The sequence below is a fragment of the Piliocolobus tephrosceles genome, chromosome 14 (genome assembly GCF_002776525.5).
Source record: "Piliocolobus tephrosceles isolate RC106 chromosome 14, ASM277652v3, whole genome shotgun sequence".
NCBI lineage: Eukaryota > Metazoa > Chordata > Mammalia > Primates > Cercopithecidae > Piliocolobus > Piliocolobus tephrosceles.
The window spans coordinates 101,541,809-101,557,111 of record NC_045447.1 but is presented as its reverse complement, the minus strand read 5'-3'; the positions used below and the strand labels follow the sequence as shown (position 1 = coordinate 101,557,111).

Below are 15,303 nucleotides of genomic sequence, written 5' to 3'. Positions count from 1 at the left end.
CGAGGTGGGTGGATCATGAGGTCAGGAGATTGAGACCATCCTGGCCAACGTGGTGAAACCCCGTCTCTACTAAAAATACAAAAATTAGCTGGGTGTGGTGGTGCATGCCTGTAACCTCAGCTACTCGGGAGGCTAAGGCAGGAGAATCCCTTGAACCAGGGAGTCGGAGGTTGCAGTAAGCCAAGATCGTGCCACTGCACTCCAGCCTGGTGACAAAGCGAGACTCCATCCCCCACCCCCCCCAAAAAAGGCATTACTACTTACCTTAGAAACTGAAAAATGATTAGACTGGAATACTGTGAACACTTGTATGGGCAAATTTTAGATAACTCAGATGAAATGATCAACAAATTCGTGGAAAGACACAGACCACCAAAACTGACTGAAGAACAAATAGAAATTCAGAATAGACACATAACAATTAATAATTATAAAACTTATCACAAAGTAAAGCGTAGGACCAGATAGCTTCACCAGTGCATTCTACAAAATGTCTAAAAAAGAATTAACACCAAAGTCTTTCAAAACATAAAAGAGGAGGAAATACTTTTCAACACATTCTATGAGGCCTATATTACACTGATACAAAAACCAGACAATGACATTGTAAGAAAACTACAAACCATTATCTTTTATGAAAATGGATGAAAAAATTCTCAACAAAATAACACACCAAATCCAGCAACATACAAAGATTACATCAAAAGAATATTATTAAGAATATTAGAAAGAAATATAAGAATATAAGTCTATTAAATTCATAGACTGGGAGAAAGTATTTGCAAAAGACATATCTTACAAAGGACTGTTATTTAACCCAATTTAAAAATTGACAACATGTCCGGGAGCGGTGGTTCATACCTGTAATCCCAGAACTTTGGGAGGCCAAGGCGGGTGGACGATTTGAGGTCAGGAGTTTGAAACCAGCCTGGTCAATGTGGCAAAACATGATCTCTACTGAAAATATAAAAATTAACCAGGCAAGGTGGTGCATGCCTGTAATCCCAGCTACTTGAAAGGCTGAGGTAGGAGAATTGCTCGAACCTAGGAGGCAGAGGTTGCAGTGAGCCCACATTGCACCACTGCACTCCAGCCTGGGCAACAGAGCAAGACTCCATCTCAAAAAAATAAAAATAAATTGGCAAAATCCTCTGAGATGTGAGGACTTGAAAAGAAAAAAGAAAAAGAAAAAAAAATTGGCAAAAGATCTGAACAGATACCTCACCAAAGAAGATATACAAATGACACATAAGCTTATGAAAAGGTGTTCAACATCATATTTCTTTAGGGAACCACAAATTAAAACAATAAGTTATCACTACGAACCTATTAGAATGGTGAAAATCCAAAACGCTGGCAACAGCAAATGCTGGCTAGGAGATGGAGCAACAGAAACTCCCATTCATTGCTGGTGAGAATGCAAAATGGTATATCCACTTTGGAAGACAGTTTGGCAGTTTCTTACACAAGTTAACATACTCTTTACATACATTCCAGCAATCATGTTCCTTGGTATTTACCCAAATAAGGTGAAAACATGTCAATACAAAAACCAGCACACACATTTTATAGCAGCTTTATTAATAATTGCCACAACTTGGAAGCAACCAAGATGTTCTTTAGATGAGATGGAGCACGTTCAGGGTGGTATGGCCGTAGACCAAGATGTTCTTTAGTAGGTGAGTAGGTAAATAAATTTTGGTACATCCAGGCAACAAAATATTATTCAGCACTAAAAACAAATGAGCTAATAAGCCATGAAAAGACATGAAGGAAACTTGCATATTACTAAGTGAAAGAAGCCAGTCTGGAAAGGCTACATATTTTCTGATTCCGACCATATGACGTGTTGAAGAAGGTGAAACTATGGAAACAGCAAAAACATCCGTGGTTGCCAGCGGTTGGTGCAAGGGGAAGAAGAGGTAGAGCACAGCGCAGTTCACAATAGGGTTCACGCTTCTGTGAGAATCTAATGCTGGTGCTGATACAACAGGAGGCAAAGCTCAGGCGCTGTGAGGGATCTAGGTTATGAAATCTGAGGTGGAACAGTTTCATCCTGAAACCATCCCCCACCTTCCATCCGTGGAAAACCGTCTTCCACAAAACCAGTCCCTGGTGCCAAAAAGGCTGGGGACCACTGTCTTATCAGATATATGATTTGCAAATATTTCTCCTATTCTGGAGATTGTCTTTCATTTTCTTGGTAGTGTCATTTGAAGCATAAACATTTTTAATTTCTATGAAGTCCAATTTATCTATTTTTTGGAGGTTGCATGTGTTTTCGGTGTAATATCTAAGAAACCATTGACTATTCCAAATCACAAAGATGTACGATTATATTTTCTTCTAAGACTTTTGTAGCTTTAGCTCTTACATTTATGTCTTTGATTCATTTTTAGCTCATTTTTGTATATGGTGTGAGTCGGGGTCCAACTTATTCCTCTGGATGTAGGAATAACCAGTTGTTCAGCAGTATTTGTTGAAAATATTATTATTTTCCTTTGGCATTGTCTTGGAACCCTTGTCAAAAATCAGTTGTACATAATGTACAAGTTTATTTCTGGACTCTCAATTCTGTTCATATGGATATAGATCTATATGTCTATCCTTATGCCAGTACTACCTGATCTTGATTACTGAAGCTTTGTAGTAAGTTTTGAAATCAAGAAATGTGAATCCTTTAACTTTGTCTTCCTTTTTCAAGATTGTTTTAGCTATTCTGAGTTCCTTGGATTAAAAAAAAAAAAAATTTGTCCTTAGAAGACTTCAAAATTTTGATATAAATTTTAGGATTAGCTTCTCAACTTTTGCAACAAAAACAGCCAACTAAATTTTGTGAGGTGAATCTGTATGTAATCTTACGATGAAAATACTAATCCCCATGAAGACAGGATGTCTTTCTACTTATTTAAATCTTGTTTAATTTGTTTCAGTGTTGTTTTGTAGTTTTTTCCTATCATCACTCTTAAGTTCAGCCTTTCACAAAGTCTTTGGACATGGGCACAGTGCAGCCAAGTTCTTTGCTAAGGTGTAACAAGGGTGACCCTTCCTCCAGTTCCCAATGAGTTCCTCATTTCCATCTGAGACCTCATCAGCCTGGCCTTCACTGTCCCTAATTTTATCAGCACTTTGGTCACAACCACTTAACCAGTCTCATAAAAGTTCCATACTTTCCCTTGTGCTCCACTCCTCAGTATTAATTTTCCATATTAGTCCATTTTGCACCACTATAAAGGAATACCTGAAGCTAAGTAATTTATTTGCTTTTTATTTTTATTTTTATTTTTCATTTTTGACACAGAGTCTCACTCCGTTGCCCAGGCTGGAGTGCAGTGGCACAATCTTAGTTCACTGCAACCTCGGTCTCCCGAGTTCAAGAGATTCTTGTGACTCAGGCACCTGAGTAACTGAGATTACAGGCATGTGCATCACACCCAGATAACTTTTTGGTATTTAAGTAGAGACAAGGTTTCACTGTGTTGGCCAGGCTGGTCTTGAACTCCTGACCTCAAGTGATTTACCCACCTCATCCTCCCAAAGTGCTCAGATTATAGGCCACAGCACCTGGCTGAGGCTGAGTAATTTATAAAGAAAATAAGTTTATTTGGTACACGGTTCTGCAGACTGTACAAGAAACATGGCATCAGCATTGGCTGAGGTTCTGTTGAGAGCCTCAGGAAACTTCTATTCATGGTAGAAGGCAAGGGAAGCTGGCATGTCATATGGGAGAGAGGGAGCATGAGAGAGAGGGGGAGATCCCAGACTCTTTAACAACCAGATCTGGCTCAAACTAATGGCACTACAGCTCACTCATTAATGTGGGGGAATGCACCAAGCCATTAATGAGGGATCTGCCCCCATGGCCCAGGCCCCACCACCACCATTAGCAGTCGCATTTCAATATGAGATTTGGAGAAGACAAATATCAAAACTATCTCAATATTTTTGATTTCTAATAATGTAACCACTCTAGCATTCTTTTGATTAGTGTTTTCATTTTCTGCTTTTTTTTTATTATTATACTTTTTTTTTTTTTTTTTGAGACGGAGTCTCGCTCTGTGGCCCAAACTGGAGTGCAGTGGCCAGATCTCAGCTCACTGCAAGCTCCGCCTTTCGGGTTCATGCCATTCTCCTGCCTCAGCCTCCCGAGTAGCTGGGACTACAGGCGCCCGCCACCTCGCCCGGCTAGTTTTTTTTTGCATTTTTTAGTAGAGATGGGGTTTCACCGGGTTAGCCAGGATGGTCTCGATCTCCTGACCTTGTGATCCGCCCGTCTCGGCCTTCCAAAGTGCTGGGATTACAGGCTTGAGCCACCGCACCCGGCTTTATTATTATACTTTAAGTTCTAGGGTACATGTGCACAACGTGCAGGTTTGTTACATATATATACATGTGCCATGTTGGTGTGCTGCACCCATTAACTTATCATTTACATTAGGTATATCTCCTAATGCTATCCCTCCCCCCTGCCCCCACCCTACAACAGGCCCTGGTGTGTGATGTTCCCCATCCTGTGTCCAAGTGTTCTCATTGTTCAATTCCCAACTATGAGTGAGAACACGTAGTGTTCGGTTTTCGGTTCTTGTGATAGTTTGCTCAGAATGATGGCTTCCAGCTTCATCCATGTCCCTACAAAGGACATGAATTCATCCGTTTTTATGGTTGCATAGTATTCCATGGTGTATATGTGCCACATTTTCTTAATCCAGTCTATCATTGATGGACATTTGGGTTGGTTCCAAGTCTTTGTTATTGTGAATAGTGCTGCAATAAACATACGTGTCCATGTGTCTTTATAGCAGCATGATTTATAATCCTTCGGGTACATACCCAGTAATGGGATGGCTGGGTCAAATGGTATTTCTAGTTCTAGATCCTTGAGGAATCGCCACAGTCTTCCAAATTGGTTGAACTACAGTCCCACCAATTTGGGGGACTTTTACCAAGGAGTAAAAGTGTTCCTTTTTCTCCACATCCTCTCCAGCACCTGTTGTTTCCTGACTTTTTAATGATCGCCATTCTAACTGGTGTGAGATAGTATCTCATTGTGGTTTTGATTTGCATTTCTCCAACGGCCAGTGAAGATGAGCAATTTTTCATATGTCTGTTGGCTGCATAAATGTCTTTTTTGAGAAGTATCTGTTCATACCCTTTGCCCGCTTTTTGATGGGGTTGTTTGATTTTTTCTTGTACATTTGTTTAAGTTCTTCGTAGATTCTGGATGTTAGCCCTTTGTCAGATGAGTAGCTTGCAAAAATTTTCTCCCATTCTGTAGGTTGCCTGTTCACTCTGATGGTAGTTTCCTTTGCTGTGCAGAAGCTCTTTAGTGTAATTAGATCCCATTTGCCAATTTTGGCTTTTGTTGTCATTGCTTTTGGTGTTTTAGACATGAAGTCCTTGCCCATGCCTATGTCCTGAATGGTATTGCCTAGGTTTTCTTCTAGGGTTTTTATGGTTTTAGGTCTAACATTTAAGCCTTTAATCCATCTTGAATTAATTTTTGTATAAGGTGTAAGGAAAGGATCCAGTTTCAGCTTTCTACATATGGCTAGCCAGTTTCCCCAGCACCATTTATTAAATGGTACTCTATACATTCAGTGGTACTATATACATTCTATCTTGCATCTTGCCTTTTTCTTTTAACAACGTGTTTTAGAAATCTTCCTATTGCTGTACATAAAAAGACACATATTTCATTTGAAGGATGCACCACAATGATGAAGATCTGTGGTTTCCAATAGTCTGCTGTTGAAACAACGTTGCAATGGAGTAACTTTGTAGTTGTCATTTCACATGTGTAAAACGTGTCTATTGGAGAAATTACTAGAAGTGGCTTTGTTGAATCTGAGGGTCTATGCATTTGTGATTTGATCAACATAGTCAAATTATGCTGCCACCAGCAATGTATGAAAGTGCTTGTTTCCCGGTAGCTTGGTCAATGAACTATTAGACCTGAGATCTTTAGCCATCCAATATGCGGAAAACTGTAACTTTAGTTTACATTTGTTTATTGTATGTGAAGTTGAGCATCCTTTCAGAAGTTTAAGGCCTACTCTGTCCTGTCTGGGTCAGAGTATGCCCTTTTATTTTATTTTTATTTTTATCTTTTGAGACAGAGTCTCGCTCTGATGCCCAGGCTGAAATACCGTGGCGCCATCTCGGCTCACTGTAACCTCTGCCTCCGGAGTTCAAGCAATTCTCCTAACTCAGCCTCCTGAGTAGCTAGGATTACAGGCACAGGCCACCACATCCGGCTAAATTTTTTGTATTTTTAATAGAGATGGGGTTTCACCATGTTGGTCAGGCTGGTCTCGAACTCCGGACCTGATGATCCGCGCGCCTCGGCCTCCCAAAGTGCTGGGATTACAGGCGTGAGCCTCCGTGCCCGGCCCTCAGAGTATGCCCTTTTAAAAACCTGTGGGTACACGTAGCCAACTGACAGTTTAAGACAAGAGGCCCAATAGACCCTCTTTCCACAACGCAGCTCGGGGCCTGTCTGTCTTCATCATTGTGCCTGGGTCTCAGAGCAGAAATCAGCACCTCTGCGTGGTCGAAGGCGGAACCTCTACTTACAGGTGCAAAGTTTCCGGCCTGCCCGGGGAAGGAGCTGGCCCTTCCCGGCTGCGTCCTCTGACGCAGCTAGTCACCTGACGCAGAGGCGGGGCAGCTAGGAGGCGCCAGCCGCCATTGCTCCGTGGGCCCTGCTGCGGGCACGCTCTGCGCGCATGGGTTTTTTATGCGGGATTAAGCTTGCTGCTGCGTGACAGGGGAGGGCTAGGAAAAGGTGCAGTGGAGCCCGGAGCTGTCCCCCCTGACTCGACGCAGCTTCCGTTCTCCTGGGGACGTGTCCTACAGGACCCGCCCCGGTAGTCAGCTGCCGCGCTGTTGCTAGGCAACAGCCTGCGCGCTCAGAGCGGCGTGGGGCTGAGAAGTGGGATTTGGAAGCTTAGAGTCGCAGGGGCCCAGGGGCCCAGGCCCACCGACTGCACCGGGATGGACCAGTACTGCATCCTGGGCCGCATCGGGGAGGGCGCCCACGGCATCGTCTTCAAGGCCAAGCACGTGGAGGTGAGGCCGGACCGCGGCAGGCAGCCTGGCTGGGGTGTGCCCCCGCCACCCTCTGGCTAACGCTCTAAGCTGTTTCGGTTCCCTTTTTACATCCAGTACAGTTTTAAAAACTATTTTCTAAACCCATTTTGGGCAGTTGCGCTTCCCTCCGCACAGCTGGCTTGGTCCCCTACCCCCGCGGCTGGATCTCAGGCTAGCCCTAGACCCCAGAGGAGGGCCTCTGGCCGAGCCGGGGGCGCGTGTCTCTCTCGCAACCACCCTGCCCCTACCCACCTTCATCTCTTTCCCAGCCGAGGGTGGGCTGGCAGTGTCTGCCTTCTATCCTGCAGACTGGCGAGATAGTTGCCCTCAAGAAGGTGGCCCTAAGGCGGTTGGAGGACGGCATCCCTAACCAGGCCCTGCGGGAGATTAAGGCGCTGCAGGAGATGGAGGACAATCAGTATGTGAGTAGGGGAGGGGGCATCGTATTCTCACCCTCCGTTGTTGCTTCCCACTTCCTCGTGCCTTCATTTTTCCAGCTACGCCTTCACCAGCTTTCAGGGTTTTCCTCCGTCACTCACACACACTGCTCATTCATCTGCCTCCTTACCCCTTTTTGCCCTTTTGTCCACTTGTTCACCTTCATTTACCTCATTCTTTCATTTCTCGCACACTCTCATTTACCTAATTTCTTAATGTATTCATTCATTCACCGACTTATTTTTTTCTCAAAACATGTAGTGAATTATAATGTAACTAGCACCTATTGAGCTCCCGATGTGTTCTGCAGGCATTATATACATTGTCATTTTGAGACCTCTTTACTGCTGTACAAGGCAGGTTTCAGGATCTCTGTTTCTCAGGTGAGAGGAGGAGGTTATGTCAGTTATGTCACCAGCTCATGGGCCCTCCGTTAGTCAGTAGAGGGTTTGGCCCAGGTTTGATTGAGAGTCCAGACTGGGACCTCCCGTAGGCTCTCCCCTGTGTTGGGCACTGGTGACACAGACGAACCAGCTCCAACCCAGCTCCTGAGGACTTAAATGTGTTAACAAAAGACAGAGGCAATAGGGCCCATCTAGTGTGGTTCATGCTGTGATAGGGCACCTGGAGGGGCTACTAGAACAGGAAGAGGGGCATCTTTCACCCCTAGCGTCATTACTCTTTTGGTGCTCGTTCTCATCCATGTTGAAATAGGGAATGTATTTGACTCCCGGGAGAGTAACAGGGTTGGGTCTCTGTGATCCTCTGAGTTACCTTTGCTGTTCCCTGGAGATATTCATGATATATTGGATGACAAAAGTATGTTATAAAATTTTGTGTCATCTGGGTTTTGTTTGGAAATATATATGTGAATGTGTATTTGTGTGTGCCATATCTGTTGTAAAGTCTGGTAGAATACACTCTTAAGATTGACTGCAGGATTTTTCTTTTGTTCTTCTTCTTTCGGATTTTATGTCTTACCTGAATGTGTGCATGTGTTTTGATCTGTTAAATGGTTGTGTACTACCTGAAAAATCAGAAAACAGCAATCAGGCCATTTTGATTTCTTGAGGAAGATAAAAGGGCTTCCAGACAGCCATGTGTGGGATGGATGGAGAGAGAGTCATAAGGAAGCTGGTGATATGGTGGTCCCTGCATCCAGTTGGTCAGCAATTCTGAAGGTTCTAACTTTAAAACATACTCTAGATTTGCTCCTTGCCCAAGTCATCATCACCACTCATCTGAATGACAGCAGCAGCCTCCCCACTGCTCTCCGTAGCCACAGTCCGGAGGGCTTTGTCAAAAGTGTAAGTCATCGGCTCCCCTGCATAAAGAGCCCTGGTGGCTTCTCTTCACACTTAGAGCACTATCACCATGTGCCCACCTCCAGCTGGCCTCTCCCTTTTCTCTCATTCAACACAGCTTCTTAGGCATCTCTCCAGTGACCAGCACCTACCTAGGGTCCAGGAACACAGAACAGGGCAGTCACATCCTTCCCTTTAACGACCTCATGTTCTCACATCCCTCTAGCCTCCTTCTGTGCTGGCGTTAGGGCCTTGCACTTGCTTTTCCTCCTGCTCAGAGCTTCATCCCAGATCCCCACAAACTGGGTCTTCATCTAGCCCCACCCACCTAAATAAAGAAGTATCCTTTTCTCCACTCACAGAATCACACTATTCTCTTATATTTCTGTTGATTTTTTTTTTGGATACAGGGTCTCACTCTGTCACCCAGGCTGGAGGGTAGAAGTGTGATTTTGGCTCCCTGTAGTCTCAACCTTCTGGGCTCAGGTGATCCTCCCACCTCAGCCCGCCAAGTAGCTAGGACTACAGGCACGTGCCACCACGCCTGGCTAGTTTTTTGTATTTTTTTTGTAGAGACAAAGTTTCACCATGTTGCCCAGGCTGGTCTCAAACACCTCGGTTCAAGCCATCCGCCTACCTTGGCCTCCCAAAGTGCTGGGATTACAGGCATGAGACAGCATGCTCGGCCCCCTTGTATTTTGGTTCCTGTACTTACAGAATCTGAATCTATCCCATTTGTTCATTTATTTGTTAAATTGTCCTCTGCACTGTGAGTTCATTAAGAGTCCTGTCTTTCAGCTCACTGCTCTGTGTAGCCTGGCTCCTCTGACAGTGGTGGCCTCAGTGTTTGTGATGTGTCTGTAGCTGTCCCAGCACTGGGAAAGGTGGGATTCCTGGTGTCCTTTCCTTGGTGCTGGGATTCAATGGCTCTAGAAGAAACAGGAGGAGACCTGTGTGTCCATTGCATGTGCGACCATCCAGATGATTTTCAGACAGGTGGGCTGGGTGGGCGGACCAGATGGTGCCACTAAATGACCTTTTTTAGACCTTTTCTTTTAGTGTTCATGGAGAATTAGAGTGGGGGCCCACCTTATCTCAGGAGAGCAGAGCAAATCATGAGCACGGAGCTCTCTGATTCTTAGCTCAGGTCCATGTCACCTTCTTTGCTTTCTTTTTGGATACAGGGTCCTCTGTCAGGGCATGGGCTGGGGTCTCAGGGTCACAGAGAGGGTCTGGTGACTTGAGTCTGGGGGCTAACAGGATGTCCTGCCCACAGGTGGTGCAGCTGAAGGCTGTGTTCCCACACGGTGCAGGCTTTGTGCTGGCCTTTGAGTTCATGCTGTCAGATCTGGCTGAGGTGGTGTGCCATGCCCAGAGGCCACTAGCCCAGGCACAGGTCAAGAGCTACCTGCAGATGCTGCTCAAGGGCGTCGCCTTCTGCCATGCCAACAACATTGTGCATCGGGTCAGTCTCAGCATAGGCCGGACATGGGGTCTGGGGAGCTGACTCGGCTTGGGGTGGGGCTAGCCCTTGTGAAAAGTGTGGTAAGAAGTTGGGACAGAGCTGGTCAAGGCCTGCAGGTAAGCGGCCAGGGCATGGCCCTGGAGGAGGCGGGGACCAGGGCTGACCTGGGTGGTTAGACTGCCAAGCCCACCTGTCCCAAGGTCCTATGGGGGATTTGGAGGGCCTGATGCTTCTTTTGATACCCTCAGGACCTGAAACCTGCCAACCTGCTCATCAGCGCCTCAGGCCAGCTCAAGATAGCGGACTTTGGCCTGGCCCGAGTCTTTTCCCCAGACGGCAGCCGCCTCTATACACACCAGGTGGCCACCAGGTAGGGAGGGCCAGATCCCTCCCAGTCCTCTCCATGGGGAAGAGATGCTTCTGGGCCTTTTCTCCAGACATTGCTTGTGGGGCTGGGGTCACCTCCCCAGGCATCCTTTTCTCAGCCCAGTGCCTACCAGCCCTCTTCCTCGCAGGTGGTACCGAGCCCCCGAGCTCCTGTATGGTGCCCGCCAGTATGACCAGGGCGTCGATCTGTGGTGAGACCCCCATGGGTGGTCAAAGGGTAGCATGGCTCATGGATTTCTGCTAGGCTCTGAGGTCTCTGAGCTGTTTGGTGGTCTTTTCCCTGGTGGGAGTTTAGGCTCCCTTGAGGGTGTTTTCCCTGTTGGGGTATTCTGAGCACTTTGGGGTTGGGGTTCCTCACTGTGATGTTTTCGAGCTGGGTGGGGGCCAGGTGGGATGAGAATGGTGGTCCCAGGTGGGAAGCTTTCTGGGCTAGGTGGGGAGGTGGTCTGGGCTGGTATGTGCTGCAGTTAGATCCCAGAATATGGTATTTCTGAGAGGTCAGAGGCCCATGTCCTTGGACATGAAAGATCCAAGCTGTTTTTTGCAGGAAGAAGATAGTTGGCAGTGCCCATGGGTCTGAGATTTGGGGCAGGTTTGCAGGTCTGACCCAGAGGCGTCCTAGAGCAGGAGTCTCGGAGAAGTCTTGGAACAGCTGGGGCTTTGCTCTGGGTTATAGGGTTGAGGGCTTTGAGGGTTCAGGGACTGGGCCTCTGGACGTGAGGCTCCAGGGCTGGTGTGTGGGGCCTTGCCCTGGAGTGCAGTGTTAGAGCTACTCTGTGGGTGGGTCTGTGGTCCATGGTGGGAGATCTCTGAGCTGCTTGGGGCTCTGTGTCCACAGGGCCGTCGGCTGCATCATGGGGGAGCTGTTGAATGGGTCCCCCCTTTTCCCGGGCGAGAACGACATTGAACAGCTTTGCTATGTGCTTCGCATCTTGGGCACACCAAACCCTCAAGTCTGGCCGGTTAGTAGGGGCCCTTGGTGAGGTGGGTGTGGGGCAGGTTTACTCCACTCCCAACAGCTCCCTGAACCATCTCTCTCCTGGCCCCAACCCCGCTTGATGGACAGGCACCACTGTCCCGGCCCAACTCAGGGGTTCCTCCTCCTGCTGTCATGCGGGTTGGGGTAGGTCCCGTCCTTTGTCCCTTTCACCCCAGTACACACATGTGCAGTGTCTCAGCAAGCTGTGCACAGAGCTGTCATCTGAGAGGACAAGGGGATGGATGAAGGAATGTAGTGGTGGGTGAGTGAATGAATGATGGGTGGGGAAACACATGGATGGGAGAGCACCCCCCGTGTGAGAGTGTGTTAGGGGCTGAGAGCTGACAGCAGAGGGCATGGCAGGGGTCGGGGACTACTCTCATTGTACCCTGTTCCTTCTCTCTGGCCCAGGAGCTCACTGAGCTGCCGGACTACAACAAGATCTCCTTTAAGGAGCAGGCGCCCGTGCCCCTGGAGGAGGTACTGCCTGACGCCTCTCCCCAGGCATTGGATCTGCTAGGTCAGTTCCTCCTCTACCCTCCTCGCCAGCGCATCGCAGCTTCCAAGGTAGGGCCAGAGGCCATGGTCTCTGCTCCTTCAGCTCCCCTCCCCATTGCCCTGGTACTTTGTACTTGGTAGCCACGTGACCCCATCAAGTCGGCGACCCTCAGAACCTGTGATGGGCGTGGACCAGCACCAGGCATCTGGAACCCAGGGGACAGGGGCTTTGGAGCAGGTGTGCCTCTCATAAGTAGACCTCACTGGACATCCCCAGACTTCCCCTGAGGGTGGCCCATAAGAGGGGCATGCCCAGCTCACAGGAGAGTGCATGTCCAGGGGTGCTGGCTTCTGAGCTGGCCCTGACCCTGTGGCAGATTCAGTAAGAGAGTCACTGGGGACTCATTCCTTTATTCCATTAGCAAATATTTTCTGCACATCTGGCACATGCAGGGATTGCCCTGGGCCCCGCCAGAGGGTAAACAATCAGACCTGCCTCCACAGGGCACTTCTGGTGGTGAGGTAGCTCTAGGCCCAAATGGTCATAAGAGGTCATGTTCTCCAGGTGTGGGAGCCCCAGGAGAGAGGCGAGGCCGACTGTGGGGTCAAGCAAAGCTTCCTGGTGGAGGGCAGGTTTAAGCATGAGATGTTTGAGGAGGTGTTCACTGAAGGGAGAAATGGTGTCCAGCGGCCTGAAGGAGAGGACCCAGGAAGGCTGGTTATGGCTAGAAGGCCTGGGAGGACGATGAGGACCATAGGAGCATGGGCTGACAGGTGTCAGGGTGTCTCTCTCGGGGGTTCCTGTCCCCTCCCCGCACTCAGCACCAGCAGCATGTGTTCACATACACCCTCTCGGCCTCCACTGTCAGCAGCTCCTGTGGGCTCTGTGTCCACAGTGTACCCAAGTCGTGTGACCCTTATCTCTTGGATTGCCTCCCAGAATCTGGGTCTCCCCTTATCCCATGTAATCTCTTCTCCACCTGGCAGCGAGAGTAACTTTATCCAAGTAGAATAGGACACATTCCTTGTCTGCCAGGGCCCTCCTGTGGCTCCATCTCAGAGGAAAAGCCAGGGTCCTTTCTGTGGCCCACAGATGTCATATGCTTGGGTGCTGTCACCTTATGACCCTGCCTGCTGTTGTGCCCTGTGCTCACTCCTCTCCAGCCCCAGGGGTCTGTATACTTTTGTTCCTGCCCTGGAGCCTCATGTCCCACTTGCTTATGTCTCAAGTCTTGGCTTAAATGTCACCTCGCAGATGGCCTTCCCTCATAACTCTTCAGATCTGCAACCTCTCTCCAGGATTCCCCATTCCTCTGTCTTGCTTTCTCTTTTCCACTGCACTAATCATTATTTGACATACTGTGTATTTTACTTCATCTTGTTTATTACCTCCCACCCCCACCTATGTCAGAAAAACAGAGCTTTTGTCTGTTTTATTAACGGCTGTGTCCCCAGCTTCTGGAATAGTGCTTCAGACATAGTAGATGCTCAGAAAACACCCAGACACACTGAGTCAGCTGAATGCATAGATGAAGGAACATCTGCCTGAGGCTGGGGACAGGGAGGTGACTAGTTTCCTTCTGCTGTTCCTTACTTGCCACCCTCAGGCTCTCCTCCATCAGTACTTCTTCACAGCTCCCCTGCCTGCCCATCCATCTGAGCTGCCGATTCCTCAGCGTCTAGGAGGACCTGCCCCCAAGGCCCATCCAGGGCCCCCCCACATCCATGACTTCCATGTGGACCGGCCTCTTGAGGAGTCGCTGTTGAACCCAGAGCTGATCCGGCCTTTCATCCCGGAGGGGTGAGAAGTTGGCCCTGGTCCCGTCTGCCGGCTCCTCAGGACCACTCAGTCCACCTGTTCCTCTGCCACCTGCCTGGTTCCACCCTCCAAGGCCTCCCCATGCCCACACTGGGCCCACACCACACCCTGCCCCTTAGCCCTTGTGAGAGTTGGTTTCAAAGCAGAGGTCGTGTTCCCAGCCAAGAGCATGAGAACATCCAGCTGAGCAGAGGAGATTCACGGCCTGTGCTTGGTGAGCCTTAACTTCTGTGTGCTCACCAGAACACATCGGAACAGTGAGCTCTGCTGCCAGTCAAGGCCTGCCTATGCAGAATGGCGCTGCCTGACTTGCTGCTGCTTCCCCGAGTGCTGCCTCCTTGTCAAGGAGAAGTGCAGAGAGTTAAGGTGTCCTTATGTTGGAAACTCAAGTGGAAGGAAGATTTGGTTTGGTTTTATTCTCAAAGCCATTAAACACTAGTTCAGTATGTGAGATTATAGATTCTAAAAACCTCAGGTGGCTCTGCCTTATGTCTGTTCCTCCTCCATTTCTCTCAAGGGAAATGGCTAAGGTGGCATTGTCTGATGGCCCTTGTTTTTGGGGGTCATGGGGAAGGTAGCATCAGACATAGCCACTTTTGCCCTGAGGGCCTCCTGTGTGCTTCACATGACTGAGCACTCATTTGCAAGTGTGGGAGACAGAAGTCTAGGCCCAGGGATGGCTCCAGTTGGGGATCCAGCAGGAGACCCTCCGCACATGAGGCTGGTTTACCAACACCTACTCCCTCAGGATGAGTGTGAGCCACAAGCAGCTGTGCATATAAGGAAACAAGCATTCCTGGAATTAATTTATAAATTTAATAAATCCCAATATAATCCCAGCCAGTGTTTTTTCCTTATAATAATTTGAGAAGGCGATTATAAAAACCACATGGAAGGAAGTGGAACCAGATGCATAAGACGAAATGATGGAAGGACTTACGGTATCAGACACCAATATTTAAAAGTTTATATAATAATAAAGAGTATGATTGTGGTTCAAGGATAAAAACAGACTAGAGAAACTTATTCTTAGCCATCCTTTATTTTTATTTTTATTTTTTGATGGAGTCTTGCTCTGTCACCCAGGCTGGAGTGCAGTGGCGCGATCTTGGCTCACTGCAACCTCCACCTCCCGGGTTCAAGTGATTTTCCTGCCTCAGCCTCCTGAGTAGCTGGGACTACAGGTAGGTGCCACCACACCTGGCTAATTTTTGTATTTTTACTAGAGACAGGGTTTCACTGTGTTAGCCAGGATGGTCTTGATCTCCTGACCTCATGATCTGCCCACCTGGGCCTCCCAAAGTGCTGAATTATAGGCGTGAGC

The 15,303-nt window shown here is 48.0% G+C and overlaps 1 protein-coding gene across 2 annotated transcripts; it reads left to right on the top strand.

Annotated features, from left to right (window-relative positions):
* The first annotated feature begins 6,665 nt into the window (after positions 1-6,665).
* On the top strand, positions 6,666-14,988 carry CDK20 (cyclin dependent kinase 20). Of its 2 annotated transcripts, XM_023229541.2 has the most exons (8): positions 6,666-7,068; positions 7,398-7,511; positions 10,108-10,296; positions 10,545-10,666; positions 10,812-10,874; positions 11,522-11,645; positions 12,074-12,229; positions 13,768-14,988. In XM_023229541.2, the coding sequence occupies exons 1-8, from the start codon at positions 6,994-6,996 to the stop codon at positions 13,963-13,965; spliced, it is 1,041 nt and encodes a 346-aa protein (XP_023085309.1). In that variant the 5' UTR covers positions 6,666-6,993; the 3' UTR covers positions 13,966-14,988. The 2 variants fall into 2 exon arrangements, with proteins under 2 accessions (XP_023085309.1, XP_023085310.1); XM_023229542.2 differs by lacking the exon at positions 10,812-10,874 and having other exon boundaries at positions 7,359-7,511.
* The last annotated feature ends 315 nt before the right edge of the window (positions 14,989-15,303 follow it).